We start from the raw sequence: 14,935 nt of genomic DNA, 5'->3' as shown, positions 1-14,935 counted from the left end.
GATCTACATCTCTGCCCCTGCACTCTCTCCCTCCCTCCAGGCTCGCATCTCCTCTTGCCTTCAGGACATCTCCATCTGGATGCCTGGCCGCCATCTAAAACTCAATATGTCCAAGAATGAACTCCTTAATCTTCCCTCCCATCCCCTGCCCTCTCCCTGACTTTCCCATCACTGTAGATGGCACTACCATCCTTCCCGTCTCACAAGCCCGCAACCTTGGTGTCATCCTTGACTCCGCTCTCTCGTTCACCCATCACATCCAATTCGTCACCAAAACTTGCCGGTCCCACCTCCGCAACATTGCCAAGATCCGCCCTTTCCTCTCCATCCAAACTGCTACCCTGCTGGTTCAATCTCTCATCCTATCCCGACTGGACTGCTGCATCAGCCTCCTCTCTGATCTCCCATCCTCCTGTCTCTCCCCACTTCAATCTATACTTCAGGCTGCTGCCCGGATCATCTCTGTGCAGAAACGCTCTGGGAATGTGACTCCCCTCCTCAAAAATCTCCAGTGGCTACCAGTCGACCTATGCATAAGGCAAAAACTCCTCCCTCTCGGCTTCAAGGCTTTCCATCACCTCACCCCCTCCTACCTCACCTCCATTCTTTCCTTCTACAGCCCAGCCCGCACCCTCCGCTCCCCTGCTGCTAACCTCCTCACTGTGCCTCGTTCTCGCCTGTCCCACCATAGACCCCCAGCCCACGTCCTCCCCCTGTCCTGGAATGCCCTCCCTCTGCGCATCCGCCAAGCCAGCTCTTTTCCTCCCTTCAAAGCCCTACTGAGAACTCACCTCCTCCAGGAAGCCTTCCCAGACTGAGACCCCTCCTTCCTCTGCCCCTCCTCACCCCCCCACCTTACCTCCTTCCCCTCCCCAGAGCACCTGTATATATGTATATGTTTGTACATATTTATTACTCTATTTTAGTTGTACATATTTATTGTATTTATTTTATTTTGTTAAAATGTTTTGTTTTGTTGTCTGTCTCCCCCTTCTAGACTGTGAACCTGCTGCTGGGTAGGGACCATCTCTATATGTTGCCAACTTGTACTTCCCAAATGCTTAGTACAGTGCTCTGCACACAGTAAGTGCTCAATAAATAAGATTGAAGGAATGAATATTATTAGTTTTTTTTTTTTACCTTTACTTGGGGGTGTTGATTCTTCGGGGTCCACATTTCTTCCACTCCTCTTAAAATACTTCTCAAACCCTTTATACTAAAACCCAGCCCACACACTTACCTCATTTTCATCTAGCTCACCACCAAATAAATGCTCACCCATGTCCTGCCTCTGGCCTAGAATGCCCACTCTATTCATATGCGATAGAGAGTTACTCTCTCCACTTTCAAAGCCTTACTGAGGGCACATCTCCTCCAAGAGGTCTTCCCTCACTACGCCCTCATTCCCCTTCTCCCACTCCATTCTGCTTCGCCCCAGCACTTGGATTTGCTCCCTTGATTCACCCCTCCCTCAGACGCACGGTACTTATGTACATAACATATTTATTTATATTGTCTGTCTCCCCACAAGACTGGAAGCCTGTTGTGGTCAGGGAAGTGTCTACCAACGCTGCTGTATTGTACTCTCCCAAGCACTCAGTACAGTGCTCTACACAAAGTAAGTGCTCAATAAATATGATAGATCGACTGATTGATTGATCCACCAGTCCACTCAGAAAAGGGCCTCTGGGAACTCTTGGTGCCTGTTCCTGGGTCCCTTGCAGGTGTCAATCAATCAATCGTATTTATTGAGCGCTTACTGTGTGCAGAGCACTGTACTAAGCGCTTGGGAAGTACAAGTTGGCGACATAAGGTGTCGTGTGGAACTTAACTTTCTCCATTCTCTACAAGCATATTTCCATTTTGTACCTATTCCAACAGCGGCCCCATGGAATGATGACAAAGTATGGATTTACATGTAGAACATGGCCAGGAGTTGCTCCACCACTTGTCTGCTGTGTGATCTTGGACGGGTCACTTAACTTTTCTGTGCCTCAGTTACCTTATCTGTAAAATGTGAGCCCCATGTGGGACACGGATTGTGCCAACTCGATTTTCTGGTATTCACCCAAGCGCATAGTACAATGCCTAGCATGTCGTAAGTGCTTAACGGACGCCACAATTATTAATAGATACCCCAGATGGGTGAGACTGTTCAGCCCAACGAAGAATGACCCCTGAGGACAGGATCCAGGGTCTCTCCTCCCCAGGGAAAGGGAAGGGAGGGAAAGAGACTGAACTCAGACAGTGGCTAGGAGTCGGCCTCCAAAATCTTTCCAGAGAAGAAGACTGCTCCCTCAACCACCCACCCTTGTCTGGATATGCCCTGCTCTGGTGCTGTTGTAATGATGATGATGATGATGATAATAATAATAATAATAATGGTATTTGTTAAGCACTCACTATGTGCCAGGCAAAGTACTAAGCTCTGGGGTGGATACAAGAAAATTGGGCTGGACACAGTCCCTGTCCTACATGGAGGCTCACAGTCTCAATTCCCATTTTACAGATGAGGTAACTGAGGCACAAAATAATAATAATAATAATAATGGCATTTATTAAGCGCTTACTATGTGCAAAGCACTGTTCTAAGCGCTGGAGAGGTTACAAGGTGATCAGATTGTCCCACGGGGGGCTCACAGTCTTAATCCCCATTTTACAGATGAGGTAACTGAGGCCCAGAGAAGTGAAGTGACTTGCCCAAAGTCACACAGCTGACAACTGGTGGAGCCGGGATTTGTACCCATGACCTCTGACTCCAAAGCCCGGGCTCTTTCCACTGAGCCACGCTGCTTCTCCTAAAACACTGTTCAAAGCACTGGGGAGGTTACAATGTGATCAGATTGTCCCATGGGGAGCTCACAGTCTTAATCCCCATTTTACAGATGAGGTAACTGAGGCACAGAGAAGTTAAGTGACTTGCCCAAAGTCACACAGCTGACAATTGGCAGAGCTGGGATTTGAACCCATGACCTCTGACTCCAAAGCCCGGGCTCTTTCCACTGAGCCACGCTGCTTCTCCTAAAGTGAAGTGACTTGCCCAAGGTCACACAGCAGACCAGTGGCAGAGCTGGAATTAGAACACATGACCTTCTGACCCCCAGGCCCATGCTCTATCCACTGCATCATGCTGTTTTCTGCCTCTGTTCTGATTAGTAACAAAAATGACAAATGTGCATCTTTTTTTATTGCTACTACTGTTCTTAGGGGTTTTTTGGATTTCTTTCCTTTTTCTCTACTTTTCCCAAAAAATACCACCATGCCCCACCACCTTCACCCCCAGTCATGACAATGTCACTCTGAGGATTACTGTTAATTATGACTTACCTAATAACAATAATAATAGTAACAATAATAAGTGTGGCGTTTGTTAAGTGCTTACTGTGAGTCAAGTACTATATTTAGCGCTGGGGTAGGTAAAGAGCACAGGCTGTGGAGTCAGAGGTCATGGGTTCAAATCCCGGCTCCACCAATTGTGAGCTGTGTGACTTTGGGCAAGTCACTTCACTTCTCTGTGCCTCAGTTCCCTCATCTGTAAAATGGGGATTAAGACTGTGAGCCTCCCATGGGACAGCCTGAGCACCCTGTAACCTCCCCAGCGCTTAGAACAGTGTTTTGCACATAGTAAGTGCTTAATAAATCATCAATCGTATTTATTGAGCGCTTACTGTGTGCAGAGCACTGTACTAAGCGCTTGGGAAGTACAAATTGGCAAGACATAGAGACAGTCCCTACCCAACAGTGGGCTCACAGTCTAAAAGGGGGAGACTGAGAACAAAACCAAACACACTAACAAAATGAAATAAATAGAATAGATATGCACAAGTAAAATAAATAGAGTAATAAATATGTACAAACATATATACAGGTGCTGTGGGGAAGGGAAGGAGGTAAGATGGGGGGATGGAGAGGGGCACGAGGGGGAGAGGAAGGAAGGGGCTCAGTCTGGGAAGGCCTCCTGGAGGAGGTGAGCTCTCAGCAGGGCCTTGAAACATATATACAGGTGCTGTGGGGAAGGGAAGGAGGTAAAATGGGGGGGGATGGAGAAGGGAAGGAGGTAAGATGGGGGGATGGAGAGGGGCACGAGGGGGAGAGGAAGGAAGGGGCTCAGTCTGGGAAGGCCTCCTGGAGGAGGTGAGCTCTCAGCAGGGCCTTGAAACGTAATAAATGCCATTATTATTATTATTACAAGGTAATCAGGTCCCAAAGGGGGCTCACAGTCTAAATAGGAGAGAGGACACATACTGAATCCCCATTTTCAGATGATGGAACTGAGGCACAGATAAATTAAGGCCACACATCAGGAACGTGGCAGAGCCAGGATTAGGATCTAGGTCCCCTAACTTCCAAGCTAGTGCTCTTTCCACTAGGCAGCATATTCAGGGTAATCAGATTGGACACGGTTCATGTCCCACGTGGGGCTCCCAGTCACACGCCCCATTTTCCAGATGAGGTAACAGGAACAGAGAAATGACTTCTTACAGCAGACAAGTGGAAGATTCGGGATTAGAACCCAGGTCCTTCTGATTCCCAGACCCATCCTCTTTCTACGAGGTCACACTGCTTACAGTCTATAGTCACATAAGGACTCTTCGAAACGAATCCAAGAAATTCTGATCTATCGATGAGAAACACACGTTCCTTACCTAAAACGACGTCCACGTTGCTGGTTCATTTTCGCTCTTGGAGCCACCCCATCGACTGCCATAAAGAATACTTTTCTGGGCTTGATGATGCGAAAGAGCACCTCTAGGTAGTGGAAGATGTCACTGAAGATCTTGTCATCGGAAATTCGGAAGTGAACATCATCATCATTAGGGTGGGAGCACTGGTGGATGATTCCATTCATATCCAGGTACAAGTTGTCAAATTCTGGAATCTAAAAACAAAATCAACGAGTCAGCTTGGTTTAACTGGAAGCAAAGCGGTGAATAAATCAGAGTACTATCCATGTTACGTATGATTTCATCCCTTGGAGGGCTCATCCGATGTGCAGCAGCATGGCTCAGTGGAAAGAGCACGGGCTTGGGAGTCAGAGGTAATGGGTTCTAATCCTGACTTCACCACTTGTCAGCTGTGTGACTTTGGACAAGTCTCAACTTCTCTAGGCCTCAGTTCCCTCATCTGTAAAATGGGGATTAAGACTGTGAGCCCCAGGTGGGACAACCTTGATGACCTTGTATCCCCCCCAGTGCTTGGCACAAATACCAACATTATTATTATTATTATTTTTAATGGCATTTATTAAGCACTTACTATGTGCAAAGCACTGTTCTAGGCGCTGGGGAGGTTACAAGGTGATCAGGTTGTCCCACGGGGGGCTCACAGGCTTAATCCCCATTTTACAGATGAGGTAACTGAGGCCCAGAGAAGTTAAGTGACTTGCCCAAAGTCACACAGCTGACAGCTGGCAGAGCTGGCATTTGAACCCATGACCTCTGATTTCAAAGCCCGTGCTCTTTTCCACTGAGCCACGCTGCTCCTCATTATTATTATTATTATATATTATATATAACATATTATTATCCACCGACTCGGCTTCAACTATGTGGAAGACTCCCAGACCTACCTTGTGAAGCCTCACCTCACTCCTTTTTGTGAATCTTGAAATTCCTCCTGCCCTCAGGACACTTCTACCTGGATGTCTCACAAGCACCTCAAGATCAATATGGCCCAAACTGAACTCCTCAACTTCCCTGACAGACCTGTTTCCCAACTCATCTGACACCACCACTATTCTCCCCATCGCTCAAGCCTGGAACCTTGGCTTAACTCTTAACCCCTCCTTCTCTTTCGGCCTTACATTCAGTCCTTCATGAAATCCTGTCGGCTCTTCCTCCACAACATTTCCGGAATCTGTTCCTTTCCCCCATCCAAATGGCTATCATAGTTGGTGGTGAATGCTCAATTCGACATCTACCTCAGCCTCCTCACTGATCTCCCAGCCACCAGTCACTCTTTGATCAAGCTCATACTTCGCTCTGTGGCCAGGATCCTTTGTCCGCACATCCTGCTGCACTTCTCTTCACATGCCTCGAAAACCTCCAATGGTTGCCCTTTCCTTTCCACAACAGCCAGAAACCCCTGAGTATCGGCTCCGTGCATGTATCCATGCTCTTCTCCCGTTATAACCCAATGCTTATCCTATCCTGTCTTGAGTACTGTATCCGTCTCCCTATCTTCTGTCTCTCCCCACTTCAGTCCATACCTCACTCTGCTGCCCGGATCATTTTTCTACAAAAACGTTCTGTCCGTGTTTCCCCACTCAAGAATCTCCAGTGGTTGCCCACCCACCCCGACATCGAACAGAAACTCCTCACCATCAGCTTTAAAGTGCTCCATCAACTTGACTCTCTCCAACAACAACTCTCTCCTCGACCCCCTCCAGTCTGGCTTCCGTCCCCTTCATTCCACGGAAACTGCGCTCTCAAAGGTCACCAATGACCTCCTGCTTGCCAAATCCAACGGCTCATACTCTGTCCTAATCCTCCTCGACCTCTCAGCTGCCTTTGACACTGTGGACCACCCCCTTCTCCTCAACACGTTATCTGACCTTGGCTTCACAGACTCCGTCCTCTCCTGGTTCTCCTCTTATCTCTCCGGTCGTTCTTTCTCAGTCTCTTTTGCAGGCTCCTCCTCCCCCTCCCATCCTCTTACTGTGGGAGTTCCCCAAGGTTCAGTGCTTGGTCCCCTTCTGTTCTCAATCTACACTCACTCCCTTGGTGACCTCATTCGCTCCCACGGCTTCAACTATCACCTCTACGCTGATGACACCCAGATCTACATCTCTGCCCCTGCTCTCTCCCCCTCCCTCCAGGCTCGCATCTCCTCCTGCCTTCAGGACATCTCCATCTGGATGTCCGCCCGCCACCTAAAGCTCAACATGTCGAAGACTGAGCTCCTTGTCTTCCCTCCCAAACCTTGTCCTCTCCCTGACTTTCCCATCTCTGTTGACGGCACTACCATCCTTCCCGTCTCACAAGCCCGCAACCTTGGTGTCATCCTCGACTCCGCTCTCTCATTCACCCCTCACATCCAAGCCGTCACCAAAACCTGCCGGTCTCAGCTCCGCAACATTGCCAAGATCCGCCCTTTCCTCTCCATCCAAACCGCTACCCTGCTAATTCAAGCTCTCATCCTATCCCGTCTGGACTACTGCACTAGCCTTCTCTCTGATCTCCCATCCTCGTGTCTCTCTCCACTTCAATCCATACTTCATGCTGCTGCCCGGATTATCTTTGTCCAGAAACGCTCTGGACATATCACTCCCCTCCTCAAAAACCTCCAATGGCTACCGATCAATCTGCGCATCAGGCAGAAACTCCTCACCCTGGGCTTCAAGGCTCTCCATCACCTCGCCCCCTCCTACCTCACCTCCCTTCTCTCCTTCTACTGCCCAGCCCGCACCCTCCGCTCCTCCACCACTAATCTCCTCACTGTACCTCGCTCTCGCCTGTCCCGCCATCGACCCCCGGCCCACGTCATCCCCCGGGCCTGGAATGCCCTCCCTCTGCCCATCCGCCAAGCTAGCTCTCTTCCTCCCTTCAAGGCCCTCCTGAGAGCTCACCTCCTCCAGGAGGCCTTCCCAGATTGAGCCCCTTCTTTCCTCTCCCCCTCGTCCCCCTCTCCATCCCCCCGCCTTACCGCCTTCCCCTCCCCACAGCACCTGTATATATGTATATATGGTTGTACATATTTATTACTCTATTTATTTATTTATTTATTTATTTTACTTGTACATTTCTATCCTACTTATTTTATTTTGTTGGTATGTTTGGTTCTGTTCTCTGTCTCCCCCTTTTAGACTGTGAGCCCACTATCGGGTAGGGACTGTCTCTATGTGATGCCAATTTGTACTTCCCAAGCGCTTAGTACAGTGCTCTGCACATAGTAAGCGCTCAATAAATACGATTGATTGATTGATTGATTGATTGATTGACTCCTCCTACCTTACCTCTCTGCTCTCCTACTACAACCCAACGAGCACACTCACTCCTCTGTCAACCAATGTACCTCGATAATAATAATAATAATAATAATAATGATAGCATTTATTAAGCTCTTACCATGTACAAAGCACTGTTCTAAGCGCTGGGAAGGTTACATGGTGATCAGGTTGTCCCACGGGGGGCTCACAGTCTTAATCCCCATTTTACAGATGAGGGAACTGTGGCCCAGAGAAGTTAAGTGACTTGCCCAAAGTCACACAGCTGACAAGCGGTGGAGCCAGGATTTGAACCTATGACCTGGCAAACCCCTTCCACTTCCTGCCCCTGACCTGGAACACCCTCCCTCTTCATATCTGATAGAGACCACTCTTCCCACATTCACATCTCCTCCAAGAGACGAAGAGAAGAAAAAAACAAAACCAAAAACTTGGACTCGCTGTCAGAGGCTCAAGAGGTGGATGACCATCACTAATCCCGGCTCCACCACTTGTCTGCTGAGTGACCCTGGACAAGCCTCATTTACCTCATTTGTAAAATGGAGATTAAGACTGTGAGCCCCATTTGGGACCGGGACTGTGTCCAACCTGATTACTTTGTATCTACTCCAGTGCTCAGAACAGTGCCTAGCACAGAGTAAGTGCTTAACAGATACCATAAGAAGAAGAGGCCTCCCCTGACTAAGCCCTCATTTACCTTCTCCCACTTCCTTCTGCTTCACCTTAGCACTTGGTTTTGCACTTTTTTGGGGAAACAGCATGGTGTAATGGATGAAGCCAACATGGCTCCTAATCCTGGCTCTGCCACCTGTCTGCCGTGTGGCCTGGGGCAAGTCACTTCACTTCTCTGTGCCTCAAGTACCTCATCTGTAAAATGGGGATTAAGACTGTGAGCCCCATGGGGGACAGGGACTGTGGCTAACCTGATTTACCTGCATCTCCCCCAGTGTTTAGTACAGTGCCTGGCACAGAGTAGGCACTTAGCAAGTACCACAGTTGCTGTTATTATTCACCCCATCCCACCCTCAACCCCACAGCACCTCACGTACATATCTGAAAATACCACTGATTGATTGCTTTCTCTTGCTCATCCATTCATTCAATCATATTTATTGAGCGCTTACTGTGTGCCGAGCACTGTACTAAGCACTTGGGAAGTACAAGTTGGCAACATATAGAGATGGTCGCTACCCAACAACAGTCTCACAAACCATGTAGACAGGTGTCAAAACTGTCAGAACAAATAGAATTAAAGCTATACGTACATCATTAACAAAATAAATAGAATAGTAAATATGTACAAGTAAAATAGAGTAATAAATCTGTAAAATATATATATACAAGTGCTGTGGGGAGGGGAAGGAGGTGGGGGGGGATGGGGAGGAGGAGAGGAAAAAGGGGGCTCAGTCTGGGAAGGCCTCCTGGAAGGGAGGAAGAGAGCTAGCTTTGTGGATGTGTGGAGGGAGGGCATTCCAGGCCAGGGGAAGGACGTGGGCCGGGGGTCCACAGTGGGACAGACGAGAACAAGGTACAGCGAGGAGGTTAGAGGCAGAGGAGCGGAGGGTGCAGGATGGGCTGGAGAAGGAGAGAAGGGAGGCGAGGTAGGAGGGGGTGAGGTGATGGACAGCCTTGAAGCCGAGGGTGAGGAGTTTTTGCTTGATGTGTAGGTTGACAGGCAGTCACTGGAGAATTTTGAGGAGGGGAGTAACATGCCCAGAGCATTTCTACACAAAGATGATCCTGGTAGCAGAGTGAAGTATAGACTGAAGTGGGGAGAGACAGGAGGATGGGAGATCAGAGAGGAGGCTGATACAGTAATCCAGTCGGGATAGGATGAGAGACTAAACCAGCAAGGTAGAGGTTTGGATGGAGAGGAAGGGGCAGATCTTGGCGATGTTGTGGAGGTGAGACCGGCAGGTTTTGGTGACGGATTGGACGTGTGGGGTGAACGAGAGAGTGAAGTTGAGGATTTATTCATTCATTCAATCGTATTTATTGAGTGCCTACTGTGTGCACAGCACTGTACTAAGCATTTGGGAAGTACAAGTTGGCAACATATAGAGACAGTCCCTACCCAACAACGGGATCACTGTCTAGAAGGGGGAGACAGACAACAAAGCAAAACATGTAGACAAGTGTCAAAGTCGTCAGAACAAACAGAATTAAAGCTATATACACATCATTAACAAAACAGAATAGTAAATATGTACAAGTAAAATAGAGTAATAAATCTGTACAAATATATAGACAAATGCTGTGGGGAGGGGAAGGAGGTAGGGCGGGGGGGTGGGGAGGAGGAGAGGAAAAGGGGGCTTAGTCTGGGAAGGCCTCCTGGAGGAGGTGAGCTCTCAGTAGGGCTTTGAAGGGGGGAAGAGGGCTAGCTTGGTGGATGTGTGGAGGGAGGGTATTCCATGCTAGGGGAAGGACATGGGCCGGGCATCAACACCAAACTTGCGGGCTTGTGAGGCGGGAAGGATGGTAGTGCCGTCTACAGTGACGGGAAAGTCAGGGAGAGGGCAGGGTTTGGGAGGGAAGATAAGGAGTTCAGTCTTGGACATACTGAGTTTTAGATGGCGGGCAGACAACCAGATGGAGATGTCCTGAAGGCAGGAGGAGATACAAGCCTGGAGGGAGGGAGAGAGAGCAGGGGCAGAGATGTAGATTTGGGTGTCATCAGTGTAGAGATGATAGTTGAAGCTGTGGGCGCGAATGAGTTCACCAAGGGAGTGAGTGTAGATAGAGAACAGAAGAGAACATGCACCTGAATAACTAGTCTTTTCCCTTCCTTCCATTCTCTTCTGCATCGCCCTGACTTGCTCCCTTTATTCATCCCCCCTCCCAGTCCCACAGCACTTAAGTGCAAGATCTGTCATTTTATTTATTTATATCAATGTCTGTCTCCCTCTCTAGACTGCAGCTGTGGACAGGGAATATTGTACTCTCCTAAGCACTTAGTAGAGTGCTCTGCACAGTAAGTGCTCAGTAAATACGATTGACTAATTGACTCTGGTCTTTGCCAGTTTCCTCCTACCTACTTCTGGAGAGGTACAGAGCTGCTTTTGCAAGGGAAAAGGGCATGAAAGAAGGAGGCCAGATGATAGGGACCAGAGGCCCCAACTGGCTCCCTCTTCTCCTGGCCCTAACTTCTAACTAATCCATGGCTACTGCAGGCCTGCATGATTGGGGGAGCCCTGAACTCCTCCCATAGCACCCGCCCCAACCACTCTAGATACTGGGCAGAATCCCCATCTGCTGAGAAGAGCATGCCCGGGGCACTAGGCCTGGGGAAAGAAAAGAGCGGGCTGGAAAGCTGGCAAGCCCCTCTCTAGGCTTTAAGCTGTCTGTGAGCAGGAAACATGTCTACCAACTGTTATACTGTACTCTCCTAAGTATGGTGCTCTGCTTATATTAAGTGCTCAGTAAATACCACTGTTTGATTGTTCAATTGATTCAGCAGTTTTCTGAGGTGAGGCATGCAGAGGCATGATTTCAGAATACTCTTGGGCAAAAACTTTTTCCCCTAGGGTCTGGGGAAATGGCTGAAAAATATCTCCTCCTAGGTGAAGAAATTCTTACGAGCAGTTTGCTCATACCTCAGGCCAATTTCACAGGGTGATACTCAAGAAATCATCCAAGAGATTGTTTTATAAGCCATATAAAACCCTCTAAATGGCTTGTTTAATAAGAGTAAATTCAATAAAAACTACTACTAACAATAATAATAATGATGGTATCTGTTAAGCGCTTACTATGTGTCACGCACTGTTCTACTACATCCTGTACCTTCCTTACTGAGAAAATATTCTTCAAGGAAGTATAAGTGAAGGTGTGACTGATTGAGTCTACTAGTAAACAGACTCCACAGACTCCTCCTACCTTCAAAACATCTCTACTTGGATGTCCTCCCATCACCTCAAACTTGACATTTCCAAAACAGAGCTCCTTATCTTCCCCCTCAAACCCTTCCTCCCCATGACTTTCCCATCATTATAGACAGCACCATCATCCTTCCTGTCTCACAAGCCTGTGCTCTTGGCATTACTCTTGACTCCTCTCTCTCATTCAACCCACATATTCCATCCATCAATAAATCCTGTCGGTCCCACATTCACAAAATCTGCCCTTTCTTCTCCAGCCAAACTGCTACCATGTTAATACAATCACTCATCCTATCCCGCCTGGATTACTGCATCAGCCTCCTTGCTGACCTCCCAGCCTCCTGTCTCTTCCCATTCCAGTCCATACTTCATTCTGCTGCCTGGATCATTTTTCTACAGAAACATTCAGGATAGGTAACCGCTCCTAGAAAAACTCCAGTGGTTGCCCATCCACCTCTGCATTCAACAAAAACTCCTCACCACTGGCTTTAAAGCACTCCACCACCTTGCCCACTCCTACCTCACCTCACATCTCCTTCTACTACCCAGGCTGCACACTTTGCTCCTCTAGTGCTATCCAAGTGCTTAGTACAGTGCTCTGCACATAGTAAGAGCTCAATAAATACGATTGATGATGATCCTTCTTCTCACTGTGACTCAATCTCGCCTGTCTTGCTGTCAACCCCTCGCCCATGCCTTGCCTCTGGCCTGGAAGAACGTACCTCCTCGCGTCCGCCAGACAATTTCTCTTCCCCGCTTCAAAGCCTTATTGAAGGGACATCTCCTCCAAGGGGACTTCCCAGACTAAGCACCACTTTTTTCTGTAAGCTCAATGTGGACAGGAAACAAGACTGCTTATTGCTGTACTGTATGCTCCCAAGCACTTAGTACAGTGCTCTGCATACAGTCAGCGCTCAACAAATATGATTGAATGAATGAATAATAACTTTGGCATTAGCACATGCTATGTGCTAAGCACTGGTACATGGTTTCAGCTCGGACATAGTCCCTGTCCCACACAGGGCTCACAATCTAACTTATCCCCATTTTACAGGGGAGGAAAATGAGGTCCACAGAGGTAAAGTGACTTGCTCAAGGTCACCCAGTAGGCCAGTGGCAGAGCTGGGATTACAACCCAGGTTTCTCACCCACTTTTCCCACGAGGCCATACCTTGTCATGTTCCATGTCTTGATTCTACAGACAGAAAAATGGTTATCAGAGCAGCTTAGAAAGGCTCTCCAAAGGCAAATCTGCAGTTTAATGATTATGATATTTGATGAGCACCATGTGCCAAGCACAGTATCAAGCACTACGGTAAACACAGGTATGACCGGTCACACCCTGGCCAGGCTAAAATTACTAGCACAGGGAGGGGCTGGCAGGGAGTGATAGGAAGCATTAACACTTACTGCTCACTGGGTGAGCAATAAGGCTCAACAATTAGGCCCAGAATGAGCAAACTGCACACAGTCTTGTGACACCATCCTTTTTCACCCCAAATATGTCCAACAAAAGGGAAAAGGACCGGGAAGTAGCAAGGTATACCTGGAGACGGGTCGCCACGGTAGTAAACTGGAACTCTGCCACACCAATGTGGCAAGTCACCTCTACCTAGAGTTGGGGACGCCCACTCTGTCAGACCCTGTGTGGTGCCAAGAGACCCATCATCATCATCATCAATCGTATTTATTGAGCGCTTACTATGTGCAGGGGCCCCCTTGCTGGAGCTAGGAGGAAGGAGTATTCTAGGAACTTGACCTGGTGACTTTGGGGTGGTTTGAGAGGTAGCTCGTTTGGGGTTACTTGAAAGGAATTCCATTTGGGGTGGTTTGAGAGGTTGCCCTAAGAGACAATCAGTGTCTCCTTCCCAGTTTTACCAGCTGCTAGAAGTGCAGTACCATGCAGGCCAGTGTACTTAATAATAATAATAATAATAATAATAATAATAATAATAATAATAATAATAAGCGCTGGGTGTTTATTAGCCTAGGAATTGCTGAGGGTTACCTATTGCAGGTTCCTTGTGCTATCTCCTTAATAAATCTGCTGCCGTTATTCATAATCCTCGAGTCTGTGAACCCGCTTCCACCCCTCCGATCCATGAGCTCAAAGAATTATCCGGCAGCTGATTCTGCCCAAGTGACAATAAGTCAGACACAATCCTGGCCCTATACGGAGTTCACAGTCTTAGGGAAAAGAGCTATTGAACCCCTATTCAATAATAATAATAATGGCATTTATTAAGCGCTTACTATGTGCAAAGCACTGTTCTAAGCACTGGGGAGGTTACAAGGTAACCAGGTTGTCCCACATGGGGCTCACAGTCTTAGTCCCCATTTTACAGATGAGGTCACTGAGGCACAGAGAAGTTAAGTGACTTGCCCAAAGTCCCACAGCTGACAATTGGCGGAGCCGGGGTTTGAACCCACGACCTCTGACTCCAAAGCCCGAGCTCTTTTCCACTGAGCCACGCTGCTTCTCTATTTGAGAAGCAGCATGGCATAACGGGTAGAACACAGGCATGGTAGTCAGAAGGTCATGAGTTCTAATGCCGGCTCTGCCACTTGTCTGCTATGTGCTCTTGGTCAAGTCACTTTGCTTCTCTGGGCCTCAGTTACCTCTTCTGTAAAATGAGTACTGAGAATATGAGACCTACATGGGATTGGGACTGTGTCCAACCTGATTTGCTTGTATCCACCCCAGTGCTTAGTACAGTGCCTGGCACATAGTAAGCACTTAACCCGTTGTTGGATAGGGACCATCTCTATATGTTGCCGACTTGTACTTCCCAAGTGCTTAGTACAGTGCTCTGAACACAGTAAGCGCTCAATAAAAACGACTGAATGATCATTATTATTACTGTTATTATTAACAACAGATGAGGCACCAAACTCTGTTGCATTCTCCCATGTGCTTAGTACAGTGCTCTGCACACAGTAAGTGCTCAGTAAATACTACAGATTGATTGATGAAGTGACATGCCCAAGATATAGACTGTCTCTGTATGTTGCCAATTTGTACTTCCCAAGTGCTTAGTACAGTGCTCTGCACACAGTAAGCGCTCAATAAATACGACTGATGATGATTATCACAAAGCAGACTAGACTAGCA

General features: G+C 47.9%; 1 protein-coding gene across 7 annotated transcripts in view; it reads right to left on the bottom strand.

The window, feature by feature from the left end:
- The window catches only part of XRN1 (5'-3' exoribonuclease 1), a 121,318-nt gene that overhangs the window by 81,940 nt on the left and 24,443 nt on the right, over window positions 1–14,935 (bottom strand). For all 7 annotated transcript variants that reach the window (XM_038751112.1, XM_038751120.1, XM_038751128.1 and 4 more), the window contains exon 2: window positions 4,647–4,879. In XM_038751112.1, the coding sequence (XP_038607040.1) occupies window positions 4,647–4,879 (233 nt within the window). The remainder of the gene's footprint in view (window positions 1–4,646; window positions 4,880–14,935) is intronic.

The sequence above is a fragment of the Tachyglossus aculeatus genome, chromosome 1 (genome assembly GCF_015852505.1).
Source record: "Tachyglossus aculeatus isolate mTacAcu1 chromosome 1, mTacAcu1.pri, whole genome shotgun sequence".
NCBI lineage: Eukaryota > Metazoa > Chordata > Mammalia > Monotremata > Tachyglossidae > Tachyglossus > Tachyglossus aculeatus.
Note: the sequence above shows the minus strand (reverse complement) of the source record. Positions and strands in the feature narration are given on the sequence as shown.